This window comes from Artemia sp. Qi Xiang Cuo, chromosome 12, assembly GCF_049724085.1.
Source record: "Artemia sp. Qi Xiang Cuo chromosome 12, ASM4972408v1, whole genome shotgun sequence".
NCBI classification, from domain to species: domain Eukaryota; kingdom Metazoa; phylum Arthropoda; class Branchiopoda; order Anostraca; family Artemiidae; genus Artemia; species Artemia sp. Qi Xiang Cuo.
The window spans coordinates 64,673,788-64,693,553 of NC_142805.1; the positions used below are offsets into that span (position 1 = coordinate 64,673,788).

The 19,766-nt window shown below is 36.6% G+C and overlaps 1 protein-coding gene across 4 annotated transcripts in view; it reads left to right on the forward strand.

The window, feature by feature from the left end:
• Positions 1-19,766, forward strand: part of LOC148946406 (zinc finger Y-chromosomal protein 1-like) — an 87,400-nt gene that overhangs the window by 38,386 nt on the left and 29,248 nt on the right. For all 4 annotated transcript variants that reach the window (XM_089098444.1, XM_089098447.1, XM_089098446.1 and 1 more), the window contains exons 3-4: positions 2,843-3,036; positions 12,932-13,126. In XM_089098444.1, coding sequence (XP_088954570.1) covers positions 2,843-3,036; positions 12,932-13,126 — 389 coding nt within the window. The remainder of the gene's footprint in view (positions 1-2,842; positions 3,037-12,931; positions 13,127-19,766) is intronic.

The following is a 19,766-nucleotide window of genomic DNA, read 5'->3' on the forward strand; positions in this document are numbered from 1 at the left end:
TAGTGGCAGGCAATTCGCTCGGATCCGAAACCAAGTCCTCAATGTCTCCCCCGGTAATCCTAGTTTAAAATAATATTCAAATCCAAATCCTTTTACATGGGAATAAAACTTCAATGTTACAGATGTTTTAACTTCCTGGGTCCACATTTGGACTTCCTGGTCTTTTATTCTTTCTATAATCATAGCCAAAAACGGCTCACCCTGATCTGAGGATCCTAGCCCCTCATTCCAAATATATGATAGTCCTAATCCATCTAAAACCTTTTTTATGTGATGTATGTGGTCAAAATATCCGGATTTTTTTTTGTATCTGTTTTCACTGTCTAATAAAAGGAATTTTCAACTTTTATTTGTGAGTGCAGTATCAAATAGGCCATTTTGGTTAGGATTTAAGACGAGTCTATTATTTGAACATGAAATTTTTGTTATTGTAACATTTATTCATTATCTGAAAATTTATTCTTTGGAACTGCTAATGAAAGTAGAATAATGGCTAACTTCTTCTGTTCAAATTTTTTTTCGAATTATTTTAAATACATGTTGAGGTTAATTTTTATAGAAATAATTACACTATATGTTGAGCTACTTATGCTTGCAGTAAGACTCAAGTATCTTACCACTCTTTGATGTTCAACAGCTTAGTCATAATGGTAAGCCAAGAGCTCCTGTTGATCGCGAGTGAAATGATCGAATTCGCGAATTTTATCCTGAAAATTTATTCTTTGGAACTGCTAATTTAAGTAGAATAATGGCTAACTTCTTCTGTTCAAATTTTTTTTCGAATTATTTTAAATACATGTTGAGGTTAATTTTTATAGAAATAATTACACTATATGTTGAGCTACTTATGCTTGCAGTAAGACTCAAGTATCTTACCACTCTTTGATGTTCAACAGCTTAGTCATAATGGTAAGCCAAGAGCTCCTGTTGATCGTGAGTGAAATGATCGAATTCGCGAATTTTATCCCGAAAATTTATTCTTTGGAACTGCTAATGAAAGTAGAATAATGGCTAACTTCTTCTGTTCAAATTTTTTTTCGAATTATTTTAAATACATGTTGAGGTTAATTTTTATAGAAATAATTACACTATATGTTGAGCTACTTATGCTTGCAGTAAGACTCAAGTATCTTACCACTCTTTGATGTTCAACAGCTTAGTCATAATGGTAAGCCAAGAGCTCCTGTTGATCGTGAGTGAAATGATCGAATTCGCGAATTTTATCCCGAAAATTGAATTTTTAGGAAAATTGACAAATGTAGACCTAAAATGACCTCTTGCTATCCCTTATCATGATTTTGATGATACATCAAGATTTTCCTTGGTTATCATAATAATAATTCTAAATCTATAAGAAGTAAATTAAAACGCAATTTGATATATTTACTGGCCCCTAGAAAACTAAGGAAACCACAATTATGTTTTGTCTATTTATGCTATCACTGAAAGTCTTTGAAAAGTAACTCTTGGAAACCTCCTGTAAAAAAACGTTTTGTCATCTTTATTCTCATGTAATTCCTGTTTTTACAGGATAGTAGCCTTTCCTCACCTTTGCACCCTGCTACACGTGGTTTAGAAGCTAATTGCTTTTGATTTGATGAATGTAAAGACTTTCCAGTAATAAGAGAAAACGGTTATATAAAAGAAATTTACAAAAAAGACTAGTGGCAACTTTTTTTTATAGAAATTTTTTCGGGCTTGCAACATTCTAAAAGAAAAAAAAATATAATGAGTTTCCTAGTTTCTTAGCTAATAAATTAGGATTTATTCTTACACTTTATGTTTCAAGTTCAAGTTCCTCTTATTTCCATAAAATAACAATAAAAAAACAATATCCCAAAGGGCTCAATGGCCCGTTATTTGGGAAACGACATAGAATAAAGAACTAATGTTAAAATTTGGCATAAGCATGCTAAACAACGTCTAAATATAAATGTATAAGGAAAATAAATCCACTCACCGACAGTCCCAACAGCGACCTTCCTATCACCCGACAATAAAAAACAAATAAAAACTCTCTACTTCATCGATGATATAACGCCAACAAAACACCCCCCCCCCCCTCCAAAAAAAGAAAATTAAAACCATAAAACAACTAAAAATTTTTAATATTTACCCTTAATAAGAAACTTTTCATCTGTCTCTCAAAGGAGCCAAGTGTTCGTGGCTGGCGGATCTCAGCAGGAACCAAGTTCCAAGGACGTTCCCCCCCCCCCAGTCACGTCCAGACCGAAGTCTGAACGAACCGAGGGAGTAGCTGGAATCATCACATCCTCCCGATTTCGAACTGTGTACAAATTTACTTCCCCTTCTAGTTTAAGTAGTCTAAAAAAAAACACGGGAGATCTCTGTGGAAGTATTGATATGCCAACGGATATATAGCATAAATATGTTTAATCTTAAGGAGATCAATAGGAGTGTGTGTAGTCGACTGGAGAACTCTTACCGCTTTCTCATGAAGAACATGAACAGGAGCAAGTACAGAAGGAAATGTAGACATCCACACAGACGAACAGTAACATATAAAACAGTGAATGAGAAAGAAATATAAAAGACAGAGGATAGGAAAAGGAAATAAACGCTTTAATTTTCGAATGATTCCAAGTCCACGGAAAATTTTCACTCTTTTTACTTGAACATGCACTTAAGCGATAAATTTTCATCCAAAAGAACTCCCAAGAATCGCACATATCGAATCGTTTAGAGATTTTTGTCTCTTCATCTTTTTGCTTAGGATGCCAGTATTATTACCATTAGGGCAGTTTTAGCGCTTACTCAAAATTTGCATACATTTATGGTTAGATCTCATATCCAACTAACGTAAATCATTTTTCATTTGCAGCTATTTGTCAAAGAAGAACCTGAAGACGTTGATGGTAGTCATGATAATCTATTTGAAGATCCATCGAGGCGCGTAGATGCTGATCTTGATCTCACATTAGTTAAAAAAGAAGAAGGTAGTCCGTCTGAGGGTCTGAAATTAAGTATTTTTCGGTGTTCAAGTTGCTCATGTGTCTTTTCTCAAAAAATTCAAAGGTAAATAATAATGCTTATATCATGGTTAGCTTAGTAGTGTTAATATAGTTAAAAGCGTTGTGTCTCTTGTGTACTGTTTACCCCCCCCCATCCCTTCAGAAAATAAAATCGTCATGTAGAACGTATGAATGTAAAATGTTTCAAGTATGCCCATTTGTACATCCTCCAATTGGAGGATGCCTCATAGAGCATTAATGGGTCCTCCATTTGGGGACATTTTATACATAGTTCTGCTTCAGTCAAAAGGTAGACACGTTACGCTTTTTTGAAAATGGAAGTCATGCTATGACTCACTTTTCATTATTTATAATTGGATGGCTCAATACGGAGTACTTGGTGCTGTATCTCTTCCAGCATATGCGTACTGTGCTTCTTTCGACTCATGATTATTTGCTGAACGGTCCGGTGTGATCGAATCTTAATCATTAAAAAATCATTAAGATTCCAGTTTGACTGTCTTAAGTTGAAACAAGTTACTTAATATTTTGTTCATGGCCTTAACCCCAGTTTGTGTCAAAACATTGTTGATTCGTTGAAAATTCTATACCAGTTGTTGATTCCAAATCTGGAACCAATATTGCATTATAAAAGTTCCAGATCAAGCAGGGTAATTAAATGTTTTACATGTGGCATTCGGATTTCACCAAAGCTGTCAGTTAAACAGTTTTGAAGTAATTCAAATATAACACTTTTAATTTCAATACGAGCATTCTAAAACAAACTGCTTTAAGCTTGTTGGTCGTAAGGCTAATCAAAGAGTATGGGTAACCAGAATAGGAACTGACCCTAATGTCGACAAAAACACCAACATCTAGTGTTTGGTGTTTCTTAGAATTATAAAACGAATTACCCTGAAAGTATGCCAAGAAACGCCAAACGTTAGATGACATTGATGATTTTTTTTTGTCGACACTAGCGCCAGTTTTCACTCTTGTCAGGTTTTCAGTTTTCACTTGTCAGTTTTTACTCTTTGAGGCTAATATTGTAATATGGGATTCGAAAACCAGAACACAGTATGTAGTCATACATTTTTCAAATGGATTAGAATACCCACCATATTTCTGGTCCATGAATCATTTATCTATTTTGTTATTACTAGGAGAATTTTAACGTATTTTCATATTTTTGTGCAAAACTGGTGAAATAATTGAATGTCCACTTGATTCAAATACAGCTCCAGAGTCAAAGTGTGTGAACAACTCTAGGGTAGAACAAATGAAAACCTTTTTTTTTATGTGAGAGTTGATAGGGAGCTGTAGCTCCCTAGCTATGTCAACTCATTGAAACCTCTACTGAATCCAGCCTTTGACTACTGGAACGAACTGCTGACGACAGAGAGCCTTTCATACTTAGTTAAATATGCGAAGCCTCTGTTCGAGCACATGTTAAGTTGGATCATTGGTCTTACTGATCCCAGCTATTAACAAGACGTTAAACTTCTTTAGAACTTTCAGATATGATTTAGTAGTAGTATAAAGCACCTTCAGAACAAGTAGTACCTCAAGGTTGTCAAAATACTCAATTGGACTTACGAGTGTTTGTGCAGCCCTCTGAAAGATGTATATCATATAGCTCAGGCCAAGTCTGAGAAATCAGCAAGAAAATTCTAATGCTTGATCTGTCATTATTCTGGACAATGCAGTTAGAATCGAACCAAAGAATTACCTTTTCATTCACATTAACCAATTTAATACGGAACTCGGGCTCGTTTCCGTCTGCTGTACCGATGGTGTTTTCTTCCGCAAAAGTAACTTGAATTTTTTCACCCATTGGGGATATACATTTTTTTGGTATGAAAAAATCCAGATTGACATAGACGACAACAAATCGTTGAGTTTCGGAATAAAGTTATTAACATAGACCAAGAACAGAACTGGCTATAGAAGTGAACCTTGCGGGAGACCAAACTCAACCTAAGATGGGGACCGAAAAAGTGGATTCGTGGAGGTAACCCTTCGAGTGAATAAGAGTCAAACCATATGCGAGTATCCCCTCATACCAAAGTGAGATGGCTTATGAATTAGAACTGGGTGGGCGAATGAAGCAAAAGCTTCTTGGACATCCAAAAATATAGCAGCAGGAATAAAACCAGAATCCAGAGCTGAATGTAGACAATACTAAAATGAGCTGTACAGGTGTGCTCCTTGGAGTGTTTTAGCTTGGAAACCAAACTGGGAATGATAAGAAAAAAATCTACTGCTTCTAAAATGAAAGTACACTGGAAAGTATAATTTCTTATAAAATTTTACTAAATACAGACAATAAAGATACGGGCTGAAAACTAGCCAGGTTATTCCAAGACCCACGTTTATATAAAGCAATCATTTTGGGTCGTCTAAATAAACTGGGAAAAATTTATTTTCAAAAAACGCGAAATAATCAAAAGAATAATGAATTGAACTACCTTGGTGGGCATACAATCAGGGCCAGCAGATGATTTATCCTTTAAATCATTAATCATTTTGGCCATTTCTGTCTCAAAAACTAGTTCAAGGGCCGTTGGCGTCAAACAATATTAACCAAGAAATGATCTAAAGTCTCAATCTTCAGTTCATCCTGAACAATGAAACCATCAACTCCCAAATTTTGAGGAACACAAAAAGGTGGAGATGAAGGCTTAAGGACGTAACTGATCCCCTGCCACGTTTGTCGGATATCATTTTTGCATGTCAAAAATTCTGGTAAATATTAAAGAAATTCCTCCTTCCTAACTAAAGAATTAGGAACATTCGGTAGAGTTTGTAAAGCTGAAGACAAGCAGCAGCAGCAGCAGCAGTCGACGATGAATTTATGGACTTGTCAGATTTCCAAGGGTAATTTTTACCTCTCCAGTTTCTGATGTGGTCTGGGGTCATCCATGTATTCTTGGGAACAGATTTTCAGACTTTGAAGCAGAAGAAGCCGACGTGCATAGATAGCCATATAAGTTTTAACCGGCTCGTAAAGTAGTTGAACTGAGAGCAAAAACCAGTATCTCTTGCCAAAACATCATAAGAATTTTCTGCTAACCTTGATCTGAGGAGACTTGAATCTGAGTCCAATATAATAGTCAGAGCGCCAGATTCTGTATCTCGCTTATTTCGATTAGTACCCATGCTAGGAGGTACAAAAATGTTAAGGGTGGATCCCAAGGTAGTCGACCATGCTGAAAACGAATATCGTAAGGCGCATTTTCGCCGTTTGGGCGTTTCTGAGATATAGGCTAAAAACACCAAATTTGGCCTATAATGGGGTTCGACGATTCAAAATTTTTTTTGCAGATAAGATTGGTCAAATCCATTATACTCTTACATCAATTGAAAGAATAGACTTGTGGCTACACGAATATGATTTTAGTTTGTAAAAAAAAAAAAAATAGTACACTTTTTACTGCAGTTTAAAAAAAATCAGATTTTTGTCAACAAATTTCTAACAGAAAAGCTAAAAACTCGAAATTTTTTTAATATAAAGTAACTTTTTTATATTAAAAAAGAAAGCCCGTTTAATTCCGAACACATTGAGCTAAGAAAAAAAGGTTAAATTATTGTGTATGAGGGGCTTGCAACTTTTTTAGCGAGTGTACCCGATAATTGGAATTTTGTTTAGTAACCTGCCACTTAGCGGGAAATTTTTTTTATCACGTGACAGCAGGTAGAAGTAATCATTCCTGGACAGATAGAAAGTCATTGACCCTGAAGTGATGATGTAATACTGTCAAAGTAAAGGTAAACACCAGCCAATTGGTGTCATTTAGGCCAGTTATTTTATGGGACATGATCGGTTTGTTAGAACTATGGCTCAAAACATCGACTAGGGTGTAGTTTTTGGGTTCTTGGGTGTCAGTACCGGATAGCAAGTTATCTTGGTATCCCGACGATTCAGAAAGTTCGCCCACGTTACTCTACGCCTCATTTTGGTCGAGTCATTTAGGACATTTAGTCAAGGTGGTCCGTCACACAAACTCAGTGGTGATAACTTTAGCCTAAGATAACTTTACCTAAGACAACCATGAAAATTGGTCAATGTGACAGACGGTGATTATTAGAGTGTTCACAATCATGTTTGACAATGCAAAACGGATACGTCAGCTACATTTTATTAGAGCTCTTTCCGTCCCTTCTTGGCTAGAGTCCTCTTCAGGCTCATTTTATCTCAACTCAATTTTGCGGGAATAAATCATACAATCAGATATTTAAGAAAGCATCTTCAATTCTTTTTCCTGCTTGGGCCTGGAGAGGACCCTTGCAAAGAAGTGCCAGAATACAGCTCTAGTAAAATGTAACTGACGTATCAGTTTTGGATGGTCGAATAATTCATGGTTTACGTACTTTATCTTTTATCCCCTCTTTTATTTTACAGACTCTGCGAAATCGCGACGAATATCCCACAAAGTATGCAGCGGCTGCCATTTGAGTTGACACCAAGTAAAAATCCAGATTATCAGTCAACTACAGCAAGTGTGTGATTTGCCAGGATGTGACAGACGATTCCCTCTGCAGGGTGAAGAATGTTGCAATGCTCGAAAAATGTGCAACATGACTGCGCAATGATCACTCTGCCGACCTTGCAACTGAGTTAGAAGACGTTGATAATTTTTTGAAAAACAATCTTAAATGGCATCCATCATGTCGGAAGGATCTGTAAAGACTTTTACCCAATCAGCCAGTGAACGAACCCAATACGAGCAGATCCTCAAGGCGCCTTTTTGCACCAGAATTTTAATACCGACAGAAATGAGTCGTTTGTGGAAAAACACAGAAGAAAGTTAGCGGACAGAAAGTACCGCTGATAAAAGTTACTAAAAATGCTAGGGCAGACAACATTTATGCAGCCGCTACACAGCTTAGAGAAGAGTTCCCGGATGTGTTCTTCCATTTGGACAATGGCCTCGGTTGTAGCATTGACATAGTAGTAAGTGATGTTCAGTACAACAACGTGTGCTTACTACAGTTTATGAAAAAGGCAAGTGCCTAGCCGGTGAAATAGACGTACGAGAAGTGCTTTTTGGAACTTATTAAGGAATACGAACAAGTTTTACTGAAAGGAAAGACGGTGAGACTCTGTCAACTGTGCGCTTCATTTGGTTCAATCTTGTCTAGAACACACCCAACAATCAGAAGAAACTATCAGTCAACCCGTTTGAAAAGAAGACTTTTACAGTATTACGGAACTTCTCTGAGCGTCATTTCGCAGCCGGGGCACTCTGACATCTTTTTTCTTCACGAGAAAATTTCTGCTGAGAGTTTAATCGTTGCTATGAACAGCGTTCAGCGAACCGTCGAAGAAGAGTTTGTGCGTGTGGGGTCCGAAGAAGATGACAGCAGTAGTGATTTGAGCTATTTTCAAGATATCTTGCCAGTGGTGACAGCCGAATCCAGTGACTTCGATGCAGAGTTTAATATTAGTTTGAAACAGCGCTTGGTCTTAAAGAACTCAGTTAAACCCGAACAAGTTTCAGTGAACGACCACTTTCCGGCAAGCCAAAGTACTGGATCGTGGGCTTCATCGCGCCGGCGTAGCACTAGAAATAGTTCAGTGTTTGTCAACCAGGATAGAAATACACTATTCATTGCAGCCAAGATTTTGAAGCGAGTAATCACTGATCAGAAGCTAAACGCCAAAGCAGAAGACGTGCAAATAACACCCGACCAGATCTCCCAAATGATACCAAAAGAGCTCCACAACTTTCTTGTTTACCTTCTTGAAGAAGAAGAACCGTGGGACAATCCAGAGGTAAAACAAGACTGTATGCCGAAGACAGAACATAGACTTATGAACATCGCCCAAGATATTTTATTTTCCGGGTTTTAAGGCAAAACCCCGAAACATATTGGGCTTAAATTTGGTGCCAGAAACAAGATATGAGAAGACTGCCACCTTCTGACGACACCTTCGAGCCATCCATACGAAGAGCCATATATGCTACATGGATAATCTTGTCGTCAGTACAGGCTCGGCCAAGCATTCCAGATCCACTCCTCCGTTGAGGGAGGATGGCTGAAGGGAGAGTAGATGCGGTCTTCTCAAGCTCTCAAGAAGCTTCAAGTCTGGAAGCTTACTGCAGATGCAAAAGTGGAAAATGTAGGAAAGACTGTAGCTGCTCAAAAATGAAAGAATGCTGCAGCTTATGCTCCTGCCGTAGAACGAGGAGGGCACACAGGGAGTCTGACCTTGCCCCATCTGAATTCTCGGAAGAAGAAAATGAGGAATATTTTTGGAAGTTTTATTTGATACCTTTTACTTTTAATTACAACAGGTCCCTAACCAGTTACTATTACCCAATTTTACGGGCAGGCCGAGTAAGACAACTCCAGTGCGCCTACTGAATCCATCTGTGAAGCAGAATTCTTTTATGTAGTAAATAGCTCAGTCGTATCAGTGGCAAATCAGGTCCCAAAAAGGTAATTCAAGACCCCTTAGTACACCAGAAAACATACTCGTCCATTCTAAAAAAAAACTTTTTTAGTCAACATTTTTTTTAAACCTATTTTTATTTTTAAGTAAAAGTTAAAAATTTTAAACAGTTAGAAAGTTTGAAGTATTCCGACCCTTTGAAGAAAAAATAAACTATGTCCATTTTCACGATGCGGCTAGTGTTCATTTCAGTGACACTACATAAAAAATTCGCAGACCTTTTAAAAATAATAATAGCTAGTATTTTTATTGCTCAGATTGTACGGAACTGAATGAACTTTCTTTTCTAATATGAAAAAAAAAATTTGTTACCTTGAAGAAATTTCAAGTTTTTAGCCTTTCTTAGAGATATTAGTCGAATTATACAGCACTTATTTTGAAACTGCAGTAAATAGAGAAATAAATCGTGTTTTTTTTCAATTTAAAAATCATATTCTTGTAGATCTAGATCTCCTCTTTCGATCGACATAACATTAGGCCAGATTCCTCAACCCAATAACTTGCAAAAAAATCCTGAATCGTCACACTTAGTTATAGGCTAAATTTGGCGTTTTTGGCCAATATCTCAGAAACGCCCGTTTGGCGAACATGCGCCCTACGATATTCCTTTTCAGCATGGTCGACTACCTTAGGATTCGTCCTCAGCATTTTTGTACCTTCCGGCATGGGTGGGTGCACGATACAGAATCTGGCGCCCTGACTATAAGGGTCTTCCAACTCAAGATCTTCTTAAAACTGAAAACAGAGAAGACAGGAAAATGACACGGTATATCATTTAGGAGTAGCCTGCACAATGTGATACTAATGTTGGTTAGGAGAAGATATTATCAATCAAGAATGCTGTAGTTATTGTGATACGTGTCGGTCTGCATATTGGTGGTAAAACTCCAGTGGCAAGTAATCTTGAGCGGAAATCTTCTGTCACTGAAGACACCCAAATTAGACAGATTAAGGTTAAAAACACCCATTATGGTAAGCTCATATGGACGAGTTTGTTTTGTCTCCAATAGCTCGTCAAGAACCTGAAGAAATGAAGAGATGGATCTACCTGGAGATTTATACAAACTATCAATAATAAGATCCTTCCCTTGAAAATTTGTATCAGTAAACTGGGATTCGAAGATTCCTTCTTGATTCCCTTGTAGATCACTCTTGACTTTATTTCGAATATTGTCTGATATATACCAGACGAAACTACCTTTCGCCGTTCTCTGCCTATTCAGTTGTCCCATCCTGTGTTCGGGTGTTTCCAGATTAGAGAAATAATGTCATTCAATCCATCTCTTACTATTTGTCTCAATAATCAGTTGATGAAAATAGGCAATAAGGGCTAAGTTGAAGGGCCGAAAAAGAATGTTAGATCTTATTTTCCACTTAAAAAAAATGCAGTTATGAGTCTTTTGTCCCCTCCACTCTCCGCTTAAAATGCATTGACCTCCATCATAACGGCTAGTGTTTCATTGTTTAATTGTGAACACAAAGGAAAAGTCAATCAAATAAACTCAGTGAAATAGAAGAAAAAAAGCCCATAAAGAAAAATCGTTTATTTGTTTGGACTGACCTTCGATAGTTTAATTCGGATGACTGCCTCAGAATTATCCTTCTGCGGCAACTTAGCCCTGTTTGGGCCTAAATTTTTGTTTTTTGGTATAAATGGATGCTATTGGCCTTTCGCTGCTGCGAAAGGCCAATAGTCCGTTGCTTAATAAGAAGGTTGAAACTTTTAAGTCTCGTTTCGAATGAGCACTCTATCGTCAATTTATAATCATTGGACAATATGATCACCAAAGAAGAAGAAGAAAAGTACGTTTTCCTTGGTAATTCCTTGTTTTTCTTAGTATCATTTAGTTCGACAGGGAACATTTTCCTCTCTGTCCATATGTGCAGGCGTGTTTGGTATGATATAAGTGTATTTTAGCATAGCGCTTGTTACTTACCTGACTGAACCTAACTTCCTGAGTTTGATCTGCCACAGATTACAGTCTTCCATCGTGCCTGTCTCTCTAGATCAATAGAAGAATAGCACAGAGGAGCATCCTAAAAACATACATGTTTGCCTATACTGTGTCGTGTTGGCTAGCTTCAATAGTGGAGGGTTAAAGAATGAAAATGCATCATATCTAAAATAAGTTCCGAGACCATATGGATGAAAAACCACGAAACTGCGAAAAAACTAATATATTTTTGTCGTTTTTGGTTTTAAGTTATGTATTTTTATTTTCTTGTTTTATTTTTTGATATTTCTTTTGTTTTTTTGTCAAGGTTGTTGTTTTGCATTTTTATACTTTTATTTGTATTTTTATTTTTATTTGTATTTTAGTATTTTGCATTTCTTATGTATGTCACATTTTGTATTTTTGTTTTCTGGTTTATTTTTGGATATCTCGTTTTTTTTGTCAAGGTGGGTTTTTAACTTTCATTACTGTAATTTCCACAGTTAAAGATGGCTTAGCATGGGTGTTTTACAGAGTATCTGAGATCTATTCTATCTCATTCTACCAATTGAACCTTCCCTCGTATTTTTATTTTGTTGTTCCATCCCTTCCACTTCCGCGTATGAAAAATCCAGGATAGACAATCTTTAGGGTAGGCTATAGTATTAATGGCGTTTACTTAGGATTATAATTTTATTTGTGTGGTAACAATAAGATACTTTGTGTCAAAGAAAAACACTGTTTCATGGGGAATAGTTTAAGCCTGTCGATGCATATGCAAACTGAATACGATCACACTCGATCACACACTTTACACACACACTTAACACACATTACGATCACACTTTTCCTTTCAGTTTGCTTCACACTATGCAAACTGAAAGAAAAAGTCTGATCGTTTAATTCGATTATATCTTAAATCTTTTACTATCTTCGTGTCTTCAAGATTTTATCAGCTTCCTCCTCTGCATTCCCCTTGGCTTTCACGTCTATTTCTTTAGATTCTCCATTAAAAATATTCAGTTTTGTTGAGTTGAAATTTCAAATTGAGCACTAGACGAGTGAAAATTTTTGAACAGAAAATTGGATGAAATTGGCCTGTATTGGTACAACGCTGTTGTTTTAGCTTAATAACACAAATACTAACATCGTCATACTATTTTCTTACGGGGAGGGGGCTGGGTGTTTTCTGCAATGGAATCTTCTAATTATTTTTAGTCCTCACATAGTTAAAAGTGTACATTCTCTGCATTTTTCAAATTTCAGAAGGGTTATGCACTCAGCCCAATCTGAATCCTGTGGTGGGGGTGTGGGTTTGATCTTAGCTTGGTAATACGGGACCCAAAGATCGAACCTTGCTGTAGAAACACACTGCAGGGCCAATACTGAAACCTTAGTAGTCAAGCAGCGTCGTTAATTCAATTATTTTCCTTTTTTCAACCCAATCTCATATTCCCCAGTGGAGATAAATTTGAAAAATCAGTATTTACAGAAAAGTATTTCGGTATTTACCGAAAAAAAACTTTATGGCCGTCCCATATTCTATGATTATAATATTTTCTTTGCAGGGATTCGCACATTTGTACTATGGGTTTGAACAAAATCAGTGATGGGGAAACACAGTATTCCTGTCTTACCTGCCAAAAAGTGTTTACAAACAAGAAAGAGTTATATATTCACCTGAAACTACATTCCGTTGTTCACAAGAAAATGTCATTTATTTGTGTTTTGTGTGGGAAGAAGTTTGAGACCAATCATGCCAGGTATTTTTTTTTTCTAAAAAGTAGAGATCATCATCTAGTAGTGTCCAAAGTGAATTTAAAGGTTTCGAGAATGCAGAGTGCTAGAATAGGTTGAAAATCCATCTTAAACAAGCCTACCTCGTTTAGACTAGGAAGAGGAGATGTTGGGCAATGAAAAAATGGACCAAGTTGATAGTTTCACTTATCTGGGTTTTATTATTAAAAAAAATTGTGGAGGCAATAAAGATGTAATATCAGAATAGCCAAGCCCCAAGGTATTTTTCCGCAGTAAAAAAAAAACGAGTTTGAGAAATAGGAAGATAGGTGTGCAAACCAAAATTAAAATATTAGAAGTTACAGTCCTGACAATGGTCAATTATGTCTCTGAAAAATTGGCGCTTGGAAAGGCTTAGGAAGGTTTGTTCAGTGTTTCCACGGCAATTAGTTACTCGTTTGACTGACCATATCACAAGCAATAAGCTATGTAAGAAGTCAGGTTCAGTATTACTTCCTAAGGGGGTAGTCACAAAAAAACTAAGATGGCTAGGCAAAGTTTTACGGATGAAAGATGACCTATTTATAAAGATTCATATCTTAGGTTACCCATCTAAGGCCAGCAACAAGCGCTGTAAGTTTTAGTTTCACACACGAAATTGTTTCTAAGATATTGCTGATATGCCCTTTTGACAACTTGCACACGGATGGCAGGCTGTCATCCGTACAACAGAAATTTTCTGAAATAGTCTCTGAAAATTTCATCTTCATACCCTTAGTTGTAGTAGTTGTTACAGCAGTAGTATAACAACTCGGAATAATACAATTAGCCATTGCTATGATTTTGTCGATTTGCTCTTTTGTTAACCTTTATATTTATATACTTCTCGAAATGTTCATCTTAAAGCTCTTAGCCTTACAAGTAGTTGCGATAGAAATAGCAGTTGGAGCAAAAGTAATAATAGTAGTAGAACTAGTAAATGTTGCAGTAGCAGTAGAATTAGTTGTAGTTTGCACATATTGCCTTTTGGTCAATTGATCTTCCCCGAGATCCGTATTCTCTGAGAGTTCCAACTTATTACACAAATCAATTCTTAAGATACGCTATTTTGACAATCTAAATGCACATAGTGTCTTTTGTTATTTGGTGTTTGCCATCAATATTTTCTCAAATTTTACCTTCATAGGTTTAACCTTAAAAGTACTATTTACAAGTAATTTCGGTGGTAGTAAATGTAGTTGCAGTGTTAGTGTTGTATAAGTAGTAGTAGTAGCAGTAGTGTTAATAGCGGTAGTAGCATGTACATATTGCCTTTTTTGGTCAGTTGAACATCGCTTTCATGATGCCCTGGAATTTTCACCTTGACATGTTAAGCCGTTAAGTATATTGACATGTCAAAAATATTGTTGAAATGCACTTTTGACACTCTTTTGACGCCCTTTTCACCTTAATATTCTAAGCCTTACAAGTTGTTACAATTGAAGTAGTAGTTGCAGTATTTTAGTAGCAATAGTAGCATATGGAAAAGTAGCAATGGTATTAGTGTTAGTAATGACATGCATAGGCTATATTACCTTTTTTACAATTGATCTTCTCCTCTAAGTATTATTCGAAAGTTTCAACTTAATACCCAAATCAATTCTTGAGATACGCCCTTTTGACAATCTGCATGCGCTTAGTGTGTTTTGATTTAGTTCAAATTCCCCCTCAATATTCTGTCAAATTTTCTCCTTCATAGACTTAGTCTTGATTGATACGTGACCCTTAATTGTACTAGTATCATAGTAGTAGTGGTAGTAGTAGGAACAGTAGTAGCAGTAACAGTGTATAATTATTAGTAGTAACAGTAGTAGTAGCAGTATTAATAGAAGTAGTAATAGATACATTTTGCCTTTTGCTGAACTGAACATCCCATTCATGATGCCCCTGAAGTTTCCTCTTGATATGATAAGGCGTTCCAAAAATATTGCTGATACGCCCGTATCAGCAATCTGTATACGCATATTATATTTTGATTTAGTTCAACTTTCCCCTCAACGTTGCCTCAGATATTTTTTTTCAATATCCTCAGCCTTTGTAGTACTCGCTACAGAAGTAGTAGTTTTAGTGATAATAGTGGTAATAGTAATAGTACCTGTGGTGGCAGTACAAGCAGCTGTAGTTGTAGTAGTAGTAGCGTGCAAATATTGCCTTTTTGGTCAATTGATCATCTCCCCTTTCATTTCCTGAAAATTTCAATTTAATATATTCAGTTATTCCTGAGTTAAACCCTTTTGACAAGCCATATACACAAAATATGTTATAATTTAGTTCAACACTCCTCTCGACATACCCTGAAAGAATCATCTTGATGCCCTTCGTATTTTCGGAAAGTAGAAGTAAAAAATGCATACCTTTCCTCAATAACATACACTATATGTAAACAATGAAGAAATTGTATAACTTGCAGCCCTCTTCTGAGGGGGGGGGGGGGGGACATCGCCTAATGCATAATTACTGAACCTTTCAACAATTCTGAAAAAAATGATGTGTCAAAAGTTTGTTTGGATGTTTGTCATGGGAAATGATGGGCATGGGGGGGGGGGGGGGCTGGATTCTCTCAAATCACTGACTCTTAAAAAGGCACTATAAATTCCAATCTAAAATCAAATGAGACCCATCTGAATTTAATACGACCAGCCATTCCATAAAAAATTTATATGCCCCTAGGGCATAACTTAAAGCTCTTGCCCCAGGGCTCTGGGGGGTTTGTCCAACCCTGGAGGCATTGTTATATTTTTTTTACCATTTTAGACAAGATTGCCATCGCCTAATTTCAATCAGATGCATTTGGCAAAAAGAGGGATTTTTGGGTGGGGGGGGGCTAGTTGACCTCCATCACTATTGACCCTTGAAAGTGAACTAGAACTTCCAATTTCAGCCAAATGAGCCACTTCTAAAGTTTATACAACCATCCCTTCCATAAAAACTTTAAATGCCCTAGAGGAATAACTTGCAACCCTTGCCCTCAGGCTCTGCTGGTTTTTAACAGCCTCAAAAAGCCTTGTTATATGATCTGTGGACTATTTTGAATAAAAGAATTGTCTCAAAATTTCTATCGGATGCATATCGGGAAAACACGACGTGTTAGTGTGTTTGTGTTGGGGGGTAGTTGCGCTTTGATCACTTTGACTCTTAAAAAGAGGACTAGAACTTCTGATGACCAATCCAATAAGTCCCCTCCAAAGCATATACGACCACCATTTCTATAAGAACCTTATATGCCCCCAGGGCATAACTTACAACCCTTGCCGTGAGAGCTGTAGGGGGGGGGAGGAGGTCGTCTTCCTCGTAGATATAATTTCCGAAACCTTCAACTACGATGAACAGAATCGTAATATCCAAATTTTGATTGGAGATGTTAAGGGAAATGATTAGCGTGGAGGGGGGCTGGTTGCTCTCCAATTACTTTGACTCTTAAAAAGGGCACTATAACTTCCAATTTCAAATCAAATAAGGCCCATCTGAAATTTATACGATCGCCCATTTCTTTCCATAAAACCTTATATGCCCTCATGGCATAACTTACAACCCTATCCCCAGGGCGCCGGGGGGGGGGCTGTGTCAACCCTAGAGACATTATTATGTGTTCTTTGGGCTATTTTGAATGAAAATTGTAATCTCATACTTTCAATCAGATGCGTTTGGGGAAAAGGGGGGGTTGTCGGGGAGCCGGGGGTATGGGGGGGGGGTAAATTCCCTCCATCACTTTTGCTGCTTAATAAGGAACTAGAACTTCCCATTTTCAACCAAATGCCCCGTGGCATAACTTACAACCATCGCCCCTAGGCTATGGTGGTTTATATCAACCCCAAAAGCCTTATATGAGTAGTGATGGGTAGATGGGGACAGCCGGAACGCTTGAGCCTCTGAAGATCTTCAATGAATACGAGCGCTCAATAGCAAATTACAGACAGTACACCTCATTAGCATAGTGCTGCATATTGCTAATATGCTAATGTCATGCAATTAGCATATTACAGACGGTACGCCTCGTTAGCACATTACAGACGGTACATACTTAATATTCAGTAATCCCATGACAATTCTATGAATAAATAATTTATTCGGGTTGAATGAAACCGGTTTACATTTTTATAGGCTTCCTAAAATTTAATAGAAGCACTTTTGAGTACGGTAAACTCAACTAGTTGATAAATTCCATGTGTAAGTGCAGAGTGAATATTAGTAATTTAATGAAAGCACTAAAGGCACTTTTGACTAAAACAAACTCAATCAAATGATAAACTCTTTTTGCTTTATTTGCAGACTCAGCGACAAAAATTTAATAAAAGCACGTTTGAGTACAACAATCTCGGCTAGTTGATAAAGCTCGTGTCTTTTAGTTACTGATTGTCTATCCAAAATTTATTAAAAACAGTTTTTGCTAAAACAAACACAGATTGTTTGTAAAAATTAAGTGTTTTAGTTGCTGATCAGGTAACAAATATTTAACGTGGGCACTTTCGAGTACAACAAACTCAGCAAGTTGATAACTTTCGTGTGTTTCACTTGCTGGCTCAGTACCAAAAGTTTAATAAAAGTACTTTTCAGTAGAGAAACCTCAGCTAATTGATAAATTCCGAGTCCTTTAGCTACCGACCTGGTATAAAAATACTGATAAAAGAACGTTGAGCCCCGGTAAACCCCGCTAGTTTGAGAATTCCGTGTGGCCTACATGGCTCATTTACTAACAAAAATATTATAAAAACCATTTGCGTATGACAAACTCAACTAATTTGATACATTCCTTGTGTTTCACTTGCTGGCTCAGTACCCAAAGTGGAATATAGGGACTTTTGAGCACAACAATCTCAGTTGGTTGATAAATTCTGTGTGCTCCAGTTACCGGGTTATAAAAAATTTAATAAACGCACTTTCGAGTACAACAATCTCCGCTAATTTGTATATTGTGAATGTTCTAGTTGCTGATTGAGTAACAAAAATTTAATGAAAGCACGTTGTGTCAGGGGTCAGACAGGGGTGCCCCCTTTCCAGTGTTACCAACACCTCAAAACAAAATATACCACAAATTGCATGAAAAATGTACCAAAAACAAAAAAAATGTACCATATCCCAAACTTTTTTCCGCATGTTACGCTTCGCGTAACACGCGGATCGTCGGTGACGTAAAGTACTATCTATGAAAATTTTGCATATGACATTTTCGTTCACTTTCTTTCTCCATTCCTTTATTTTTTCTTTCTCTTCTAATACAGTACATTATTCCTGGAAATTGTCCGGAGTAACATATATTTCAAAAGAAACATTTTACTACAGGCCAACAAAAGTCGCTGTTTTTTGACCATTTACGACCATATATAAACTTGGCAAACTTTAGCAAACTTTTTCAAACTCAAAACAAGCAGAAATTAACATGAGTAGGGCTCAAAACCCCTATGCCTTCCTAAGGCCAGAACATAACTTGCTCTTTACTGAAAAAATATAAATGTTTTTACTTTAATAACTTTAATAAATCAAATAATATTAACATTTTGATTACTAAACATCAGTAAATGTATATTAAACTGACAATGCACTTTCATTTGTATTTTTTTCAGTAAGTGTAAATTATGTTCTGGCCTTTGGAAGGCATAAGGGTTTTGAGCCCTGCTCATGTTAATTTCTGCTCACTTTGAGTTGGACTCGCTTATTTATTGTAATTTTTTTTTCTTTTTGGGTTTCATTTATTTATCGGTGCCGATTTGTGGTAGTTTCACGCTTGGTAGATTACTTTATTTTATTTTTGCTTATTTTTGGTTTAATGGAGTTTTTACTTTTCTTTGAAAAACTTATTTTGTGGATATTTTTTTTAATTAATTTATGTTCGTTTTATATTCACATAGTCTTTTCAGGGAAAAAGAAAATAGTACTTTAAATCTGTTCGTTTTTTAAGACTTTATAGTTTGGCCTGCTATTTGTATGCTGGAGAAAAATTTTCAGCAATTTTTAATGACATTCACCCTTTTAAAAATCTGGAAAAAACAGCAGTGTTTAATTTAGTTTCACACATCCTCTAGTTGACCTGAAATAGAAAACTTGATACCATTCGCAAAAAAATCTGTTTACTTTCTTTGATAGCTTGGATACATTTACGCTATTTTGATTTGGTTAAATTTTAAGAGCAGCAGCAGCCACGAAAGTTTGAACATAATACCCTCTGTCGTTCTTGGTATACTGCTGATTTGCCTTATTGCGAATTTTTATTAAAAAATTTAATCTTGATTTATTCTTCGGGCCAATTTTTTTTTTTAAACATATTGGGAAATTGGGTGGGGGGGGTTGGGAGGAGGATTAGTTGTCTTCCAATCACCTTCGACTGTTAAAAAGGACACTATCCATTCCAATTTCCAATCGAACGAGCCCGTTTCCAGTTTCTATGACAACTCCTTCGATACAAAGTGCCCTGGTCTGGTGCCCTGGTTATAAAAATGAGACTGCAATAAGTACTATATTTGAAACATGGATGGCTGCAGGGTTGGTGGGAGGGGTGAGGGGTTAATCGGTGACTATAGTAATTAAGAGGTAACCAAAAGAAAGGAAAGCATAACGGCTGTTTTTTCACTCATCAATGTGCTAAGATCTTACATCTTTTGTCGTTTTATGCAAACGTCTTTCCTCATTCTG